Consider the following 18,511-nt stretch of genomic DNA (forward strand, 5'->3'; position numbering starts at 1 on the left):
TGATCGTTTAAAGGTAAACAAATACATGTAATATCTGAAAGTTTTTGGTATATCTGATGGTTACTTTGTTGTCCAATGAGCCTCCTTAACATTGATTTATGTAACAAAGCCTAAAACACTTCCGAATAAAAAACTCTTCTAGATCTTGTGTTCAACAGTTCATGAATACTAGAATTGTAGCAAGAAACTGTATGCATGTTGTGTGCATTATAGATGAAATTGTGAATATTATAAAAGATTGACAATTAAAGGCGATCAGGTCTCTTTTTACCAACAGATTATAATTTTTGGTCCCTTAAGCAATGGTACATGTATAAATAATCCTAGAATTTTCGACTCTTACAGTCTCGGATTAGAATTAACAGTCCAACATGAAGCTTAATGCAAACATGAGACTCCCTGGCAGTTCCATCTAACGGCTATGGTACTCAGGTGACCTCCTAGGCCTTTGCCCTTCTTGTTTTAATTGCTAGTCAAATAATAATATATATTTGCATCGAACTTTTAGAGAACAATTACTATTATATCAAGAAAATATCGGTATTTACACTTTTAATAATGAACAGGAATGGTTGACAATAAAGTAAAGAAAGAAAAAAACCGCTGAAATCTTCAATTTTTTGGCAATTAAAAACATTTGACTTGAAAAACTCTACGATTGCCAAAAATGTTTGAAGATGATAATCTCCGTGTGAGTCCATTAATCTCGAAAAATAAGCCATTTTCTCGCCTTTGTCTCTCAATTATAATGTAGTAAGGTGTAGATTCTGTATGAATGACTCTGGATCAACATGTTTATACCAGTAAACCAACCTCAAATGTACCTGGTTTGGGATTTTATCTTCTTGATTTTGAAGAAATCTTCCTTTTCAAATTCAAAAGGGAAATAAAATATATTGAACTTAATGAGAGATAATATATGACAAAGACAAGCAACACTGTATTGAAAGTGCAAATCGAATTGCGCCTGATCTAGGTCGTTGGCTATACATTTGTCGGTTATTTCGAATTTACTGTTTAAGACAAAAATGCCATGTAACATTTCTTGTAATTATTAACTTTTATTAAAACTGCATCAACTTATTGAAGCAGTACTGTTGTGATTTTCTTTTGCTTTAATTTTTCAAACTCTTACGACATGCGTTTATTAAGTGTCAAATGATTAATGTTTGACATTTTAACAATTTAAGTGAACTTGTCACGGAAAGATGCTTATTATATTGCTATATTTACATGTATAACAAATATTTCCCATATATTTACAATTAAATTCGATCAAAGTTTTTACTCCATGCCTTAAGAATTACAAGTATATCAAATTTTAATGACCTTGTTTTGAAGTGTAATTTAGGTTTGCTCATATCAAGACATCACTGTGGAAATGTGATGTGATGTGGAACAATGTGATTTTATTATACTTTCATGTTAAATGCTGAAATCTGATTGTTTTAGACGCAGTTGGTAATCCATTCTATTACCCTCAGCGTTAGCAACACACTTGGCAACGGGTAACACAACGAATTGTTACATGCGCGTAAATTATGCGCGTACTGTTCGCCGTTGAATTCACTTCATTTCTATATAAAAGCAGTAAAATTGTCTTTAAAATTAAGACATTCAGTATAATAAAATAAATAGTGCCTGTTTGGGATGGTAACTGTTGAAATTGACACCCCTCGAAAAACATTATCAACCATTGACGCTTCGCGTCGTTTGACAATGGTTGTCTCGGGGTGTCAATTTCAGCAGTTACCCTCCCAAACAGGCACTATTTATATGGTACCGCGTTTTTTAAACATGTGGGGGGATGCAGCGGCTACAAAAAAATTCATGACAAGTAAAAATATGTAAATATCAACTTCAAATAACATTACACTGAAAATAACTTTTGATTCCAATCAAAATGTCTATGATAATAAACTTTCAAATAAGAAATTGTTCTTAATTGAAATAATTTATATACCCATATCAAGCATAACATTTTTATTCTACCTGATTCAACAAAAACACAAATCAAGCATCTCATGGACACCAACAACCATAATTCATAAAATCAAAAACTACTGTTTTATACACTGTTTTAATATTATTTTCTACACATAGATATCTCGCTATTGATCAGCAATACCGATATAGTTTAAAATATCATTATACGTGTATCATAAGAAAAAGATAAAATTTCATCCATTGTTTATTTTTAGAACGGGGGTAAAAAAATGGAAAAAAAAAAGGTTCCAAAACAATATTGCATGAAGAGTAGCTCGTTTTTGTGAGACGATTCTGTTAATTCTAGATTGGTTACGCTTTTCGTGAAAAATTGTAACAAGATGTTTCATATCAATTCAAAACTAACTTTTCTGAGAGTACCCAAAATAAATATAGCCAGTGATCCAACTCCAGATCGAATAGATTTACAGTAAGCGGCCTTCAATAGTTCAAAAGGTTGTTTAATATTCAATTACGTAAGCTGGTATTCCTCTTTATGTTTATAATTGATAGGGGCCTGATTTAGTACACATCGTGGTATTATTCTTTTTTACAATGTTTTCAGGAACAATAAAGAACTATTTTGTTCGTTATGCAGAGTAAACGTTGTTAGTCTTTCATTTTCAACTAATTGAAAATTGAATTCAAGTTTTGCGTTTTCATTGAAAGTCTATAATTCACATATCATATTTTGCTTAGGAACAATGCATTTTTATCGTATGTCGTTAAAAATCATAAATGTTTGTCCACACAAATTATTTATTATCTTAATTTAAAGTGACTTGGTGTTCCAGAAATATCTCATCCTTTTTTACAAATATATACATGCAGCTATAGCTTTGAAAATGCAGTTTAAATATTTACCTTTATTCCTATCCTGGGAGATAAATAGATCTAAAGTTCTTTTTGAAAAGCTTTTACAAGCGTTATATGAAAAATCAAGGTTTCAAATGTTATGAAGTACACAGATATACGGATATGTAAAAAAAAAAACCCATAAAAGTGATAAAAAAACCTCCTTCTGATGTGTTAATAGGCATTAGTTTTACACGATACTATGATGGAAAAAACCCGGAAGGCTTGTACAGTGAATTGGCAGCGCTGACGTTCCAGGAAGTGCAACTACAAATGCATTACACAGATGTTTCAATTTTAAATATAACAATTAAACTTGCAAATTCACTATTTCGTAATTGCCTAAGGAAAAGATAGCATATTGATACATAACTGACGAAAAACAAATATATTTAAAAGATGATGCATGTGTGCTCTTTTCTTTTTGAACCTAAGGACACTTGTCAAAGTTTAATACATTCACTAAAAGCATTTCATATGCAAAGATAAATAACTAGTTTACATATATAGTTTTCTACAATTTAAAATTATTTAGGAATTATTACGATAACTTTAACCCCCCCCCCCCCCCCCCGCCAAAATAAAAGTAAAAAAAAAAACAGAACAAAAAACCCCTGTGGTTTCATTAATATTCGTGCCCATAATTATTCGTTTATTTAATGACAATCAAAAGATACATACGTAAATTTGTTGCCAGTGATTCTTTCAATACAATAACTTGTTGTAATTCGAAATAGCACTTCGATGAACATTTCATTTTCCGAATCAACTCAACAATTATATCACCGAAAATTGGTATTTGGCGAATATTGATGAAACAAAAGTACCTAAAAAAATCAGTGTAAATGTTTGTTAGATTTCTTATATATACATGTACTACTATTGATATTTTACAACATTCACTTATCAACATATACTATGAATAAATGACAATAACAAACCGTCAACCATCTCAAAAATCCATAAAACGAAATACAAATTCAAAGCAGAGCAACACGGACCTCCAAAAAGAGAGAGGTAGGATCAGGTGCCTAGGAAGAGTGAGCATCCTCTGCTGACCGGTGTCGTATAATTAAAGGTCCGCCCCGTTAAAGGGTCCGGCCGGACCTTTAATTTTAACATTTAAGGTCCGCCTTTGCTATAAAAGGGTCCGGCCCGTATAAGAAGAGGTCTGCCTAACATAAAAGGTCCGGGGTATACATTTCATTCCTATCTTTTTAATTTCGAAGGTTTTAATTTCAATTCAATTCTGAGTCCCAAAGTGAAGGATACCAATCAATTTATCTTTTTAATTATCCATGTATACATGTATTTTAATAATTTCTGTTACTTTGATTATCATATTAACATATTAGAATCAGCACCCATAATCAACCCAACTACCCAGCCCGAATCATTACATGATATGCTCTCTCTCTCTCTCTCTCTCTCTCTCTCTCTCTCTCTCTCTCTCTCTCTCTCTCTCTCTCTCTCTCTCTCTCTCTCCTGGTGTTTCCATAATAATGATGTGTCTCTCTCCATAACTAAATATTCATGTGTAATATTTGATTACATGTAATTTGAGCACTAAAAAGCAACTTTACGGGATAAGTATAGCTTATTCTATCTTCTTTATATTCGTTTTAACAAAAAAAAAGTTTCTAATATTTAACACATTCTTTTAAGGTCTTCGACATTAAGATTGTAAACAAAATATTTGTTTACATAGCAAAGAATTGTAAGCTCAGTAAATCGCTGATAACTTAACGGATGGCACTCGAATTTTTGCTGCCTATCAAAATTGTCTTAATGAAGTATTGTACATACGTTAGAATCGGAAAAATTATTGACCAAAATCGTGACCATGCCCCTTTAAACTTTAAAAAGAATAACATACGGAATTTGACATATGTACAGAAAAAAAATACTAGCTAGTTAAATTTTGGTTTAAAATATTTGTACATGTAAATTGCATTAACTTTCTCGAATCACTCAGATATCCCCTAAACATTAGTTTTCATTTTAATATTGTCAAAATAATTGAGAGAGAAGTTAAGATATACAAGTGTAGATAAAAAAAAACCCATAAATAGATCTTATAAATTATTGTTGTTTAAAGAAATATCTTCTCAAGGGAATTCAATGCATTTCTATCTCTTACATTAGGATTTGATAAAAAGGCAAAACATTTGTTTTGTATGTCGTTTGTTTTATAGATTACTTTTCATTAATATGAGCAAAATAAAAACGATATCCTTAATTTTGAAAATATTTTAAGTTTTTCAATTAAGTCATTTCATATTTTTATCTAATCTTTCTTATGAAAATTTGTTTGCTTCTAATACAAACATTTAGGAAATTTTGGAGTAGGTATCTATTTTTTTGTATGTAGCATATACTATTTGATTAATAAGTCAATAAGTTAATTTAACATACATAATGCTCTTAACAAGGAGAGTAACATCTTAGTTTAAGAAATCGTGTTCATTCCTTTTAACTTTTTACAATGAAATAAAATGAATTCAAAATATGACGAAAGTGATAATGAATAATCAACTCTTGTTTTTTTCAGGTGAACATAGGTATACTCTATACCTGTGCCCCTTAGAGGACCCCTTAATTATCTAATTGTCTAATCTTCTACACTCACATATACGTGTATCATTAATTTTTTTCCCCACAAATATCAAAGCATGCATTTCTTGCCGGCCCCTCCATTATAAAAAAGATAAGAAGGTCATTAGATGAAAATTAAAACCGTCACACAAATTTACCTTATTTTAAGAGTATTTCAAGGAGACGGACAATCGTTTGAAAATTGATTCCAGGGGTTTGTCTCAATTTAAAAAAACCGTCGGATGAACTTAGTTACAAAATTGTTTTACTATTTTTTTTTAAAATAAAATAACACTAATTTTACTGTATTTTTGGGGATACAATGCATGTACTTGCAATGGGCCCCACTTCTATAACTGAAAAGTAAATATAACTAGATGCGATCTCGTTGCGAGCAACGAATAGGTCTTCCATAGACGAATTTTAAAACTACAAAAGTTGTCATTAAACACTTCGTTGCATTTGCAATTGCAAAGCGGAAAATCATAGTAAAAAAAGAAAACGTGTTCCTCTGTTGATACTCTAACATTTCATCATTTCATGAAACATGAAAATAACAAAAAAAAAGAGACATCTAAATGATATATCCGAGATATCTCAACATAAGAAACGCAATAATCATCATGATGATTTACCGTGAGATTATAATCCTGGGTTGAATTTTTGAAAAAATCTAGAATATACTATCATTGATTAGAAAGTTTTAAAAAATATAATTTTGTTTGGTTCCGGTGACGACTGGACATGCCGGATAAATCATTGATACCTTTGCTGCACATCTACATGTTTAGGTTTATCATATAGCAAATCTTGGTTACTCAATCACTTTCCGTTATTGAGTCTTGCACAGACAAAATCAGAAAAGATTCTGAAAATATCTGAGATACCTCAGTAGAAAAAAGCAATACTCATGTATTTACCATTACAATAGTGCGCTGAAATTTAAAAAAATGTCTGGAAAATTCTATCGAAAATTATAAAAGTAAAAAGTACAATTTTGCTTGCTTCTGGTTACGACCAGAACTGACAGACAAGTTATTGATACGTATTCTGCACATATTCATGAAAAGGTCTATCATAAAGCAAAGATTGGTTGTTCAAACACTTACTGTTTTTGAGATATCGCACGTACAAAATCAGAAAAGAAACATATCAAATAGATATCTGAAATATCTCAAATGAGGATAACGTATATTTCATTCGAAGGGATCTAAAATAGATAGAATTTTTCATTAGAAAAGCAAAAACTTTTAAAAGCCGATTTTTGGTGTCACCTTCGGTGATTGCTGAAGTGATGGACTAATAACTAAAACGCTGTATCTATTCTGTACATTAACATGTTAAGGTCTATTTGATGGCAATGATTGGTTGTTCAGTCACTAGACTTTATTGAGATATCGCGCGGACAATCTCAGAAAATTAACATCTCAATAAGATCTGAAATATCTCAACAGAAGAAATGCACTTTTCAAGTATTTGCCATTTCAATACTGTGTAATATTTCAAAAACAATCTGGAAAATTCTATTGAAAATATCAATAATAGAATATAGAATCTTGTTTGGTACCGTCGCGACCGGATGTTACAGATAAAATACAATGTATTGATATTTACATGTAATAGAAAAAATTACAATAAAGTGTGGATTTAGCATCCCAACCATTTCTCTGTAAAGCACAGAAGTATGAGTTTAAAACAAAACGTCAAAAATACATAACCAACGTCGCAGGCGTGCGGCGACTGTCCTTACCTAACGCTCTATATATGTTGTCTTCGGAAACAAACATTGTTTTGCACTAAAATTTTCAGATCTAAATAAACATATGTAAATATAATACAGTTCGAAATTTTGTCATTAAAGCGAGTTTTCATGATTTTATTGCAACTGTGACACTACTTTTGGAGCAACCCTCGTATCAATCCCACAGTGTTGTGTATTTAGTGATCTGGAAAGTGTAAATGTCTCCGAATGCTATTCATGTGAAAGTCTCATTTAACGTCAAGCTCGAATGATGTAAAGATTATTTGACTGATAAAATTATTTTTTTTCATTTATCACTAGCTCCCATTAAAGAATGTCATAATTTTTCTCCACTTTTCCCTTTAAACTAAATCATTCTTTAATTTTTTATGTAAAGAAATGCATCTAATTTTGTGAGGTTTTGAAATGTGAAGTAGTAAAACAAATTAAAATGGTGCCTTAAAGGCGCTCAGACAGCAATCTAAAGATAATTGCTAGGCAGTGTACAAATATATTTCTGCATCAAAACGCTTTGTATCATAGCACTTTATCACAAATTATATACCGTCTATCTTTTTTTGAAACCTTTAAAGAGAGAGAGAGAGAGAGAGAGAGAGAGAGAGAGAGAGAGAGAGAGAGAGAGAGAGAAAGAGAGAGAAAGCATATCATTGGTTGTGCAGTTTATGGAAATAGAATGGACACAAATCCCGTGGCTTGAGACGATGAACACTACAGTGGAGCCTTTATTCTCTCTCAGATTAGGTTATATTGCAGTCTCCCCAAAATGTCTAGCATTATCTCCTCCCAGAAGCCCCCGAAGGAACTCAGACGCAGATATGAAAGGAGGTGTATATACATGTGAAAATAAATAAAGACATGTACTTAGTTGTCACCGTTAGGTATCCATACATGTTATACTATACCTGGGCAATCGCGTACACTGTTCAAAATTAAACTTTTCCCAAAAGTATGATTAAGTTGAAAATACATGAATTCATTTAAAAAAACCATTATCATTACATACTTATATAGATATTTACCAAAGAACAGTGTACAAAATTGCGCATCCTGAACGATGATATTATAAGTTTTATTCATATATTTTTATTACTTGAACAAACGCCTAATAAATAAGACAATGCGATGAATAATACACGCAAAACCCATTTTTAAAATGAAGCGCGTTTTACATTTGTAGAGAAAAATGTAATCTTAAATAGATACAAATTTAATTATGAGACGATAATAGCAATATGAATATGTATTTTTGTATGATCGCTCATGCAAAAATTACTTACTTAACCAATGAAAAAAATATATTCTGCCTTACGACAGATCAAAATAAACAATGTACATCTTCGCTCCAATCATCTTTGTGAATTATAATTTTGAGAAGAAAATTGCAAAAGATGCAGTGACCAATCGCTGGAGACTATCTTCATCTAGATCAAATTTGATAATTGTTTCTTATTATGTTTTTAAAGGTTTTTGAAAATTTGCTTTCTCGATAGTATTAAAGTAAAAATTGCCGCTTTATAACAACTGGTTATAATTATTTCAATTCATAGTTGAGTGGCTGAATTACCATAATTATCAGTGAGATCAATATACTAGCTATTAGGTCTAAAATATAAATCAATATGATATTTTAGATATTTTTGTCAATATATACATGTATTAAATAATGTTTAGTTTTATATTTATATGAATTTATAAAATCCTCTTTATGGATGAGAAAATCTTACACATGTACTTATATCGGTTAACTTTTTAATGCAAACCAACATTCATTATTAAGTTTAATACTAATAACACCTTCGAACATTCGGATGAACAATATATGCAGTAAACTATGCCTTTCGTACAGAGCATATTTTGTCTTCATGATGAATACGCTATTAGCATGATCATATCTCCGATCAGGGCATCAGGTCATTGTATCGACAAATCAGGACATTATACACAGTTACTTTTTATATGGTCTATAAAATCTAATCGAACGCATATTTTCATTTTTTTTCTCTTGATTATAGTATTAATAATCAATATGCATAGCCCCAATTACAAAATTATATTTGAAGTCATTATTTTGACTGTTTATGTATCATCAGGTCATCAGGTCATTATATATAAAAATCAGGACATTATACACATCTATTTTTTAAATGACGAATAAAAACATACTGAAAATATGTTTTATTGTTTTGTAATTTTTTTTATAGTAATAAAAACTATTTACAATCATAATCAATAACAAAGAACAAAAATTATTCATAATAACAATCTTTATTTTTCATTTTATGGCCCATCAGGTCATCGGGACATTATACACATCAGGTCATTATACAGTTCCCAGATTAGGGGTGTATTCTGATTAGGTAAGGTGTGAATGCCTGCAGGGCTTCATTTACCCGTGTGTACGTGAAATCCTCCGCTAATCCGTATACACCGAAAGAGATTTAAAAAAACAAATCGACGAAATAGGGTGTTCAAATTATTGTAAAAATACTCATGTTTTTATTTTCTTTTTTTACTCAGATTCGTAAACAATTTGTAAAAATCTAATCCGCTATCAATATTTAATATTCCACAAAGTAATTAGTGATACGGCTATACTGTGATGTACCATACGCTAATGGCCGACAGGTTTATATAAACAAAGACATATTTCAGATACATTTAAATGCACATGAGCAAAAAAAATAATGACTCTGAGATAAATTGCAATAAGTGACTACGGGTAGGACCTTTTCTTATAGAGGAAAGCCGGACCTTAAATGTTAACATTAAAGGTCCGGCCGGACCATTTTACGAACCGGACCTGATATTATACGACACCGGTCACACCCTCCGTGTGATCCTTGTCACAATTGGGCATGTCATAATCGAGGTAAGTGTCAAAATTGGGAAGATGTCTTAATAGGGAAAAACGAAACGTTGATGATTTGATTTGTTTGTGATGGTCAAAATACAAACCTTGAGCCAACATATGGACCTCCATTACACGTGAGGTAGGATCAGGTGCCTTGGAGGAGTGAGCATCCTGATTGTGCATCAAGATACGTTACTTAACGGTATTTTGATGGAAAACAACATGTGTAAATCTCCATTTGTGGAGATGTAAAATCGTGAGAAAATGTGATACACAGCATTTTCAAAGTTACCATTGACCGGCGATGAAAAAAGATATTAAGACGATAGACATTTATTTTGACGATATACATTTATTTAACAATAATACAATGTAACGTTTGCTTTCATTGTTAATTCGCTGTTTTTGTTTTTGTTGTTTTCAAGTTTTGTTATACAACTATTTATTGTATTTTATCTAAAAACCACTGTAGAATAAAATAGAACAAAAATAATTCACTGCATCGTTTTCTCTCTTTCTCTCTTATTCCCCTGTTTTTGAGGTTTGGTTTTTTTTAATTTAAGACTGCTGCAATTTTGAATTGGAAATCGTTCTTGTATGGATCCGTCATCGAAAATCCAGGAAGAACATTAGGTGCAAGCGTATCAAAAACTTTACAGTTCAGTACTAAGAAATTATTGCATTAAGGTGTCCTACCCATCTTAAATCTGACTAAAGGCAGGCGTTTAGACATCCAAAAAGATAAATCTTAGTAAAACTTTGAATGCAGGATATCCGGGGAAAAAATTACTTGGTTTTTACTTGGACATTGAAAAGATGTCCATATTTCATTTCAATATCGACAACTAAAAAGTTCGGGTTTTCTGTAAAATTTAATAATATGCTTTGATTTCCTTTTGACTGCTTCAGAGGAGTATAATGCAGGATATTCTAGAATAGATGCAAAGATTAGCCATTATTGTGCGCTTTACCTAATCCACCGAAACAGACAATTCAGTATATTTACAGACTTTTTAGATCATATCTTGTAAAATAATAAATGATCGACACATTAAAAAAATTAATTTTTTTTTTAAATTCAGCTGTAGTTAAATGTATTTGTATCATTTAAGGTTTGTGTGGTTTTGGAAGTTTCATGGATATTAGATGGAACCAAAAAAGTTTATGTGTTGATGCAAAATAGAAAGATATTAAAAGGGAATGGATTTCGAAAACTGATATGTATTTTTTTTTTCCTTGAATATCCAGCATATAAAATGCATTATTTAAAATAATCAGCAAAACCACATAGTATATAAATTTCCCTCATTTGCAAGTAAGAATATTTATGGAGTAAAATGCAGTTGACATTTTAAAGTATCTTCTTTGGCGTTGGATACGTGTAAACAAATCCGATTGGAGTACTAGACAATTTTATTCAGGTTTAGGGCCTGTCAGTCCTCACATTGTATATCACTCCCCCTCATAAAACGCCAGGAAGATGATAAAAATAACGTTGTTAAGTATTTAACCTATATAGAATCTCTTGTTTTAGCAAATATATGAGAACACGTGTTGTGAAATGGTGAAGGTAAATTTTCTTCTGTGTTGCGTGAATACCTTGCTAATGTCAGAGGCAATTTTTTTGCCACGTTCGACTTGTGTAACTGATCCAGTATTTTCAAATTGTTTGTGTATCAAGTCGAGTGATCAGATAGTAGCTGACTGTTCTCACTTGAGAATACACGTTTCACCTATATTTACACCAGTTGTACAGACAGTGAATCTAAGTTTCAACGAGTTGGAGTACGGCCCAGTTCCAGGATCCCTACCTGCTGGTCTTCAACGTTTAGATCTATCCCATAACAAAATCAAGTTCTTTCCTTCATCAGCGTTCGATGGTTTATACTTGCTTCAAATCTTAAACATTAGCTCCAATCACCTGGCATTAGACGACAGTACTTTCTTCAAAGATGTATTTGCAGATTTAAAATCCTTGCGGCATTTGGAGATGCAAAACAACTCTCGCATTTTTTCGAATCATTCGACTGATATGTACCCAGGACATGCGTTACAAGCCTTAATGTCTCTCCGTTCACTATCAATTGACGGGTTGCCAAGTTATAAATTTGGTAAGGAGTTTTCAAAGCTTCAAAATTTGTCGCAACTGAATTTATCCAGTGGTTATTGTAATTTGAGTGTATATGGACTAACTGAAACTTACTTTAAAAATCTACCACATTTGCAAGTTTTGAATTTAAAGAGTTGTCATATCAAAAACATCCATAACGATACGTTTTCTCTTTTACAAAATCTTACATACTTGGATATTTCCAATAATAACTTATTAACTTTCTGTGGGTTCAAGAATGCTTCAGATGGACTTATAGGATCCCCAATCAAAATATTCAAAGCAAATCGAATATACTGTGCAGTAGGCAAATCGACATTCGTAAGTCGAAAATTTTTCAAATCTCTCCGTAAAACTTCCTTGGAGGAACTATACCTTGATGACAATAAGATTGACTACGGAGAATTTAAGATTGCTGCCGAGCTACCAGTGACGCTCAGAAAATTATCTCTAAATGGCAATAAACTGTCTCTAGGTCGCTACATCTTCCAAAACGTCTCAGACCTGATAGGTCTGAGGGAGGTGGATATCAGTTATCAGAACAGGCACATTACAGGACCATTTGTGGATCAATATAATTGCCATGATTATAGAGAGTCCAAAAAATGTGAGTGCGAAACAAATACAGATTTCTTAACTGATACAACTTTTATTATGAATTTGATGTCACCAAATATCCATTCAAAGCCTACGGACGTGTATAACATGCAAGAGAAATCATGCGACCAACCAATAGAAATGATTACTATATTGCCACCGTATTTGACCTCAATAAATTTTGAATATTCAAAAGTTGGAGACACCATTCCATTCATGCATTTGATGTACGATCACTTGTATAGACTGAACTTGCGAGGAAATGCGTTAACTAGATGGATTGGTCCTGTATGCAATGCCACAAGTATGCGCTATCTTGATCTTTCAGAAAATCTCTGCTCTTATGTGTCGAAAGCCTTTTTTAAAGAATTAATTGGTCTTGAGACTTTGCTTCTTGACAAAAATTATTTGGTATATTCACTAAGGAACGATCAAAACGGTGACATTTTCCGCTGTTTAAGAAATCTCCAAAATATTAGCATTGCAAACAACCAACTAGATGACCTCCCTAGAAAAATCTTTAATGGACTTATTAATCTCAAAGTGTTGAACCTCAGCACCAACGCTATAAGTGATGTCAAGATTGACATTCATCACATGGAGAAACTTAGCGTCTTGGATCTCTCTCATAACTATATTCGCTTCTTTGACGGAAGTTTAACGTCACAGATAGATCTAGTACCCTATAGTTCATTGTCTATAAGTCTAGAAAACAATCCATTAGAATGTTCCTGTCGCTCTCTGTCATTCTTGAAATGGTTTCAGCAAAAAACGAACTCGCATTCTGTAACGTTTATAAATTATCATCTGTATAACTGTTCGGATGAAAATGGACACCTTCTAAACAATGGGTTTGCTCAATTAGATGTCGTGGTACAAAAACTTGAAGTTCAATGTAGAAAAATTGAGTGGTATGTGTTATTAATTGTTATATTTTTGACCTGCTTCGTTTTGTTTATTCTTAGTATTTTCATCATTTATAGACACAAATGGAAAATTCGATATTTTATTTATTTGGCTAAGCGCGAAATGTTCAAGAAAGGTTACGAACGTCTGGGAGACAATACTGACTTCAAATATGACGTTTTCGTCTCTTACGCAGAGAGAAACAGGTCTTTTGCTACAAAAGATGTCGTCACACGACTGGAGGAAGAAGCAGGATTCAAAGTTTGTCTCCACGACAGGGACTTCGTTCCTGGTACGGACATATCTGATAACATCATTGGCGCCATTCGTCATAGCAGAAAGATCATCTTTATAGTATCTTCCCATTTCATCAAGTCTGATTGGTGTATGTATGAATTCCATATGGCAAGGTATGAAGAAACAGTAGTGCGTAAACGAAACTGCACAATATTCATATTCCTTGGAGATATTCCTTTGGCAGATTTGCCTTACAAAATTGCGCAAGTGAGAGATCAAACTGTTTTCGCTGATTTTCCACGAGATGCCGAAGAAGAATCCAAATTTTGGAATGTTCTTTACGACGCTGTAAATGCAGAAGCTTAGATTATGTTGTAAATTATATTAAAGATTGAGTTTTTGAAACAACTATGATGAATAAGTTGATAAGTCGATCAATTGAACGCTTCTTACCAAAGTTTCAATGTATATCCTTACCACATGCAATGAAATACAGACCATTAAAGACAATTGAAACAATTTTCATGAAAGCATAACAAATTTAATGGTTTTACATTTACATGTACATGCATTTGCCTTTTAAAGAGGCATAGTCACGGTTTTGGTCAAACTCTATTTTTATGTTTTTATTATTTACAATGCTTTAGAAATGCATTTCTAATGATCAAATAAAATTTGAGAGTCATTCGTAGAGTTATAAGCAAGATATGGGGCTCACAATTCTTTGTCATGTAAACAAGGCTCGTGTCCTGTTTTTTTATACATAGGTTCAATATACCAGTAAAAAGTCTTTTTCCAGCTTATTTGTCTATCTTATTATTTATTTCAAGCATAGATAAGCAGTTTCTAACGCTTAACACATTAGTTTTAGGTTTCAAACTGAAATTTTTACTTCAACGTTCAAAATGTAAACAAACGCTATGTAAACAAAGCAAGGAATTTTAAGCTGTGTGACTCGCTTATAACTCAACAAATGACACTCAAATTCCGGTTGCCTATTAAAATGCCTTTCTGAAGCATTGTAAATATAAAAACCGGAAAAATAATTTTTGACCGAAATCGTGACCATGCCCCTTTAAAAGATTTTACTGCATTTGTTATATTGCTATGTGGAGGTTGAATTACCTGTGCATGCAAGTTAGTGGTTGGGGGTTTTTTCTCTCAAAATTTACTTTCTTAAATTTTACATATAACTTTTGGGAAACAGGGGCTTAAAAATGCAACAAAATAAGCACTGTTTATTGGACTCAGGGAGTTGTCTACTCGATGATTATAAGGTTACAGGTTTTGGTTTTTCAACTGCGACAAAGAATTAATTAGAATCAAATATGTAAAATAACTTTTTATGTTTTGAAATTTAGAAAAGAAGTCATTTAACTCTAGTTATTATTACATGTTATAAAATTACACAAGTCACTTCAAATGCATTTGAGGGATTTAACAAACTTTTATCGTTAACTTTTGAAACGAACGACTGGATATAAGGTAGACAGATTAAAGGGGTGTTGCAGATAATCTTATTTAATTTACTAAATCATTTATTACATTTAAATGACGCCAGGGTCAGTTATCTACTGTGACCAGTAGATTATAAAAGTGTCAGTAAACATTTTATTTGCCATAATATAGTTAAACTGTGTCCTTGTAATTGTATCATTTAAGGATATAATGAATTCATCAATTGTGTGTGCAATGTCCTTGTGCATTTTAAAAGGCTACTTAGAAGGTTTTGAATCAACAGCATTATATCCATGACTCCCATTTAAAAAAGCTGTAAAATTGTTTATTTATGAGCCAGCAAAAGCATTTAACATTCTTATAAGAAAATAAAACACATTCCAGAAACAAGTAGTTTAGGTTATTTTATTCATAATTTGTACACTCTTACACATAGTGTATACAATTATAAAAACATAAAATGATTTTAATATCATTGATTTAATATACAACTCAGTAATATTTTTTTTATTTTTTTTTTAATTTAAAAAACATGTCTACAACTATTGGCCGTACAAGTAATAATCTAGGTTATACTATTTTAGCTATTAATTGTTATGCTCAACCCTTCTGGCGTATTTGAATACCCAGACCGTTGATTTTGTGTCCCCTACCCATAAGTGTCCTTCTTTGTCTAGTGCTAATGCGTTTGGTCCACGAATTCCGTAGTTTTCGGTAATTAAAAACCCGATGAACTGTCCGCTTAAATCCAAGAGATGTATCGCATGATTGCTCCAGTCTGCAACTAGGACATGACCATGTTTGTCCGACACGATGCCAAATGGATTAAAGGGCTTCTTCATCCGATAATCCCTTTGTCCAACATATTTGTTCTTTACGAAACCATCGAGGGTAATTGTGGTCGTATGAACCTCAGCTTCCTCTCGGTCTGACACCACGATATCTCCCAGCATATTTTCGTGGAGACGATAAGGGGCGGTAAAAATGGCGCTGAATCCATCGTCTTCCAGCATGTCTATAATTTTCCCCGCCTCATTGATGCGAATGATCATGCGTCTTGAGTTTGAGTTCCTTGTGGTTACGTAGCTGTCGACTGCGCAGACGAGGAGCTCATTTCGTTTAGTGTATGTCATCCCACCAGGGTACAAATCGAGTTTTACAAAGTCTGTTTGCTTCAGGTCACCATCTAACTTTATAATTTTCTTGTCGTCGTAACTAGAGACTAAAATGTCGCCGTTTGGTTTGGTAATGATATCATCGATCTGGATGTCTAGTTTAACCGTTCTGAGTTTCTCTCCTTCTCTTGTGTAAAGATGCATTTCCTGAGTACCCCATCCGTTGCATATCCAGGCTTCTCTCTCTGAAAGTGGTGCTATAGCGTGTATTGTGTCGATGTGATTTGCAACCTTGAAGCTGTACATGAGTTGCACGTCAAAGTTCAATGCTATCCTCAGCCCCCATGGAATTGGCAACATGGGCAGCTTTATATCTGTTGTGTCGCATGATCCAAACATCTCTTCTAGATTGGAACCGTGTGATTCTCCAACGTGGAAGTTACTGCTGACAGCGGGTGTCAGCCCTACCTGTGGAATCTCCTTATCAGCGTGTTTGAACCTGTTCTGTAGCTTCTGACACATCAGTACCACCTCGCTGTCACTCCCGAGGTTTATTGCTTCTTCTGCTGACTTTGTAATGGTGGATACGGAACGAAGTGTATTTTCGATGGTTTTAGTGTGGGTGTCTATTCTGTTGAATTCGTTCTTTGCCTTTCCTTCCACTCCTTCTACCAAAGCATTGCAGATTTTTTGAAGTTCTTCTTGTATGTACTTATAGCGAGTTTTGATTTCTTGAACGGTTTGTTCGGCATAGTCGCCCAAAAGCTTTTTGGTTGAGTTGAGTTCATGGAGGTAGTCTTGCAAGCAAGGGAGGTATTCGTGCATACTCTGAATCATTGGCTTTACTTTATTTCTCTTCTCTTTTGCCCCCTCTACAATGTTCTTGTAACGATGTCCCTTGTGTTCTGAAACTTTTGTGACGCAGTCTTTGCAAATCGGAGTTTCGCACAAAATACAGTAGTATATCGTTTCTTCGTTGTGTTTTTCACAGAAATGCCTATGTGTAAGTTTTGTAACGCTTTTCGAATCTGGTGCCGAAAGCTCTACCACGTGATGATCACGTGTCTCATTAGCTTTTGAATGGCGGGAAATGCAAGGCTTACACATATTACTATTACATTCCAGACATCTTGAGTGAGCCTGCTTTTCGCTTTCTTTACAGGAGTCGCACTTACTGTTTGTTGAGAACACTGCACTAGCTTGAATAGCCCTGACGTAGAAATTCTGGTGAAGTCCCTTGACCCCTGCCTTGGGGATATGGATGTCCATATGACACAACGGGCATGGGAAGGATACTTTAGAGTGGGTGCTGTGTACGTGTCTCTCCAAACACTCGCAGCAGTAAGTGTGGAAACAGTCCAGAATACGTGGATCATTGTATCGTTTGTGGCACAGTCCACACATCAAGGGGTCAGAGTTGGAGTCTGGAGGGTCCGCCATGACGGTACGTCCGTCCGTCCGATTCCTGTTTTAATCCTCTACACGAGCGGCGTTCTACACAGTCTTGAGTAACGCAAACACTGCAGGAATGTATCGATTAAATTAATCACAGCTCAAATGATTTTGCATTTTAAACACTGGACGTGATAAAAACCAAAGGGCCCGTTTAGGGTGAAGAAAACTCAGCACTTTAAACTCGGTGTAACGAATACCTATTCTAAAAATGATTTTTAAATCAGTGTGTACTTATTTCCATGGCTGTATCTGTTTAAATGATCAAAAAGCATAAAAAACAATCCAAGGGATAGAATATTCTGAAACATTAAAGAACATCGCCCCGCCGTGTGTCGTCTGTACATGTATAGCTTTAAAGACCCTGATCGGTACGAGTCAAAACGCGATGAAAGAATCCCGCAGATCTCTAGTCTGCATTTCAAGTCATTGATTTTTTTTTTTAAATTCAATATACATTGGGCTTCCCTAAGTAAATAAGCTGAAGTCAGGTGTTTTATCTTGCTGAAGATCTATCAAAAAGCTATTGCGCAGTTTATAATACGAGACAGCAATTGAAAAATTAAATTTTTTAGAAGTTTAAAAAT

General features: G+C 33.2%; 2 protein-coding genes across 2 annotated transcripts; one reads left to right on the forward strand and one right to left on the reverse strand.

The window, feature by feature from the left end:
• Window positions 1-11,603: 11,603 nt before the first annotated feature.
• Window positions 11,604-14,392, forward strand: LOC105324721 (toll-like receptor 4). Its single transcript, XM_020065516.3, has one exon. It carries the CDS (start codon window positions 11,611-11,613, stop codon window positions 14,263-14,265), a length of 2,655 nt encoding a protein of 884 aa, XP_019921075.3. The 5' UTR covers window positions 11,604-11,610; the 3' UTR covers window positions 14,266-14,392.
• Window positions 14,393-15,748: 1,356 nt separating this feature from the next.
• Window positions 15,749-18,280, reverse strand: LOC105324713 (E3 ubiquitin-protein ligase TRIM45). Its single transcript, XM_011423870.4, has one exon. It carries the CDS (start codon window positions 17,910-17,912, stop codon window positions 15,945-15,947), a length of 1,968 nt encoding a protein of 655 aa, XP_011422172.3. The 5' UTR covers window positions 17,913-18,280; the 3' UTR covers window positions 15,749-15,944.
• Window positions 18,281-18,511: the final 231 nt, after the last annotated feature.

The sequence above is a fragment of the Magallana gigas genome, chromosome 2, assembly GCF_963853765.1.
Source record: "Magallana gigas chromosome 2, xbMagGiga1.1, whole genome shotgun sequence".
Lineage (NCBI taxonomy): Eukaryota > Metazoa > Mollusca > Bivalvia > Ostreida > Ostreidae > Magallana > Magallana gigas.

Coding starts and splice junctions, on each gene's coding strand:
- LOC105324721 (XM_020065516.3), top strand. CDS start 11,611: ATGGTGAAGGTAAATTTTCTTCTGTGTTGCGTGAATACCTTGCTAATG.
- LOC105324713 (XM_011423870.4), bottom strand. CDS start 17,912: ATGGCGGACCCTCCAGACTCCAACTCTGACCCCTTGATGTGTGGACTG.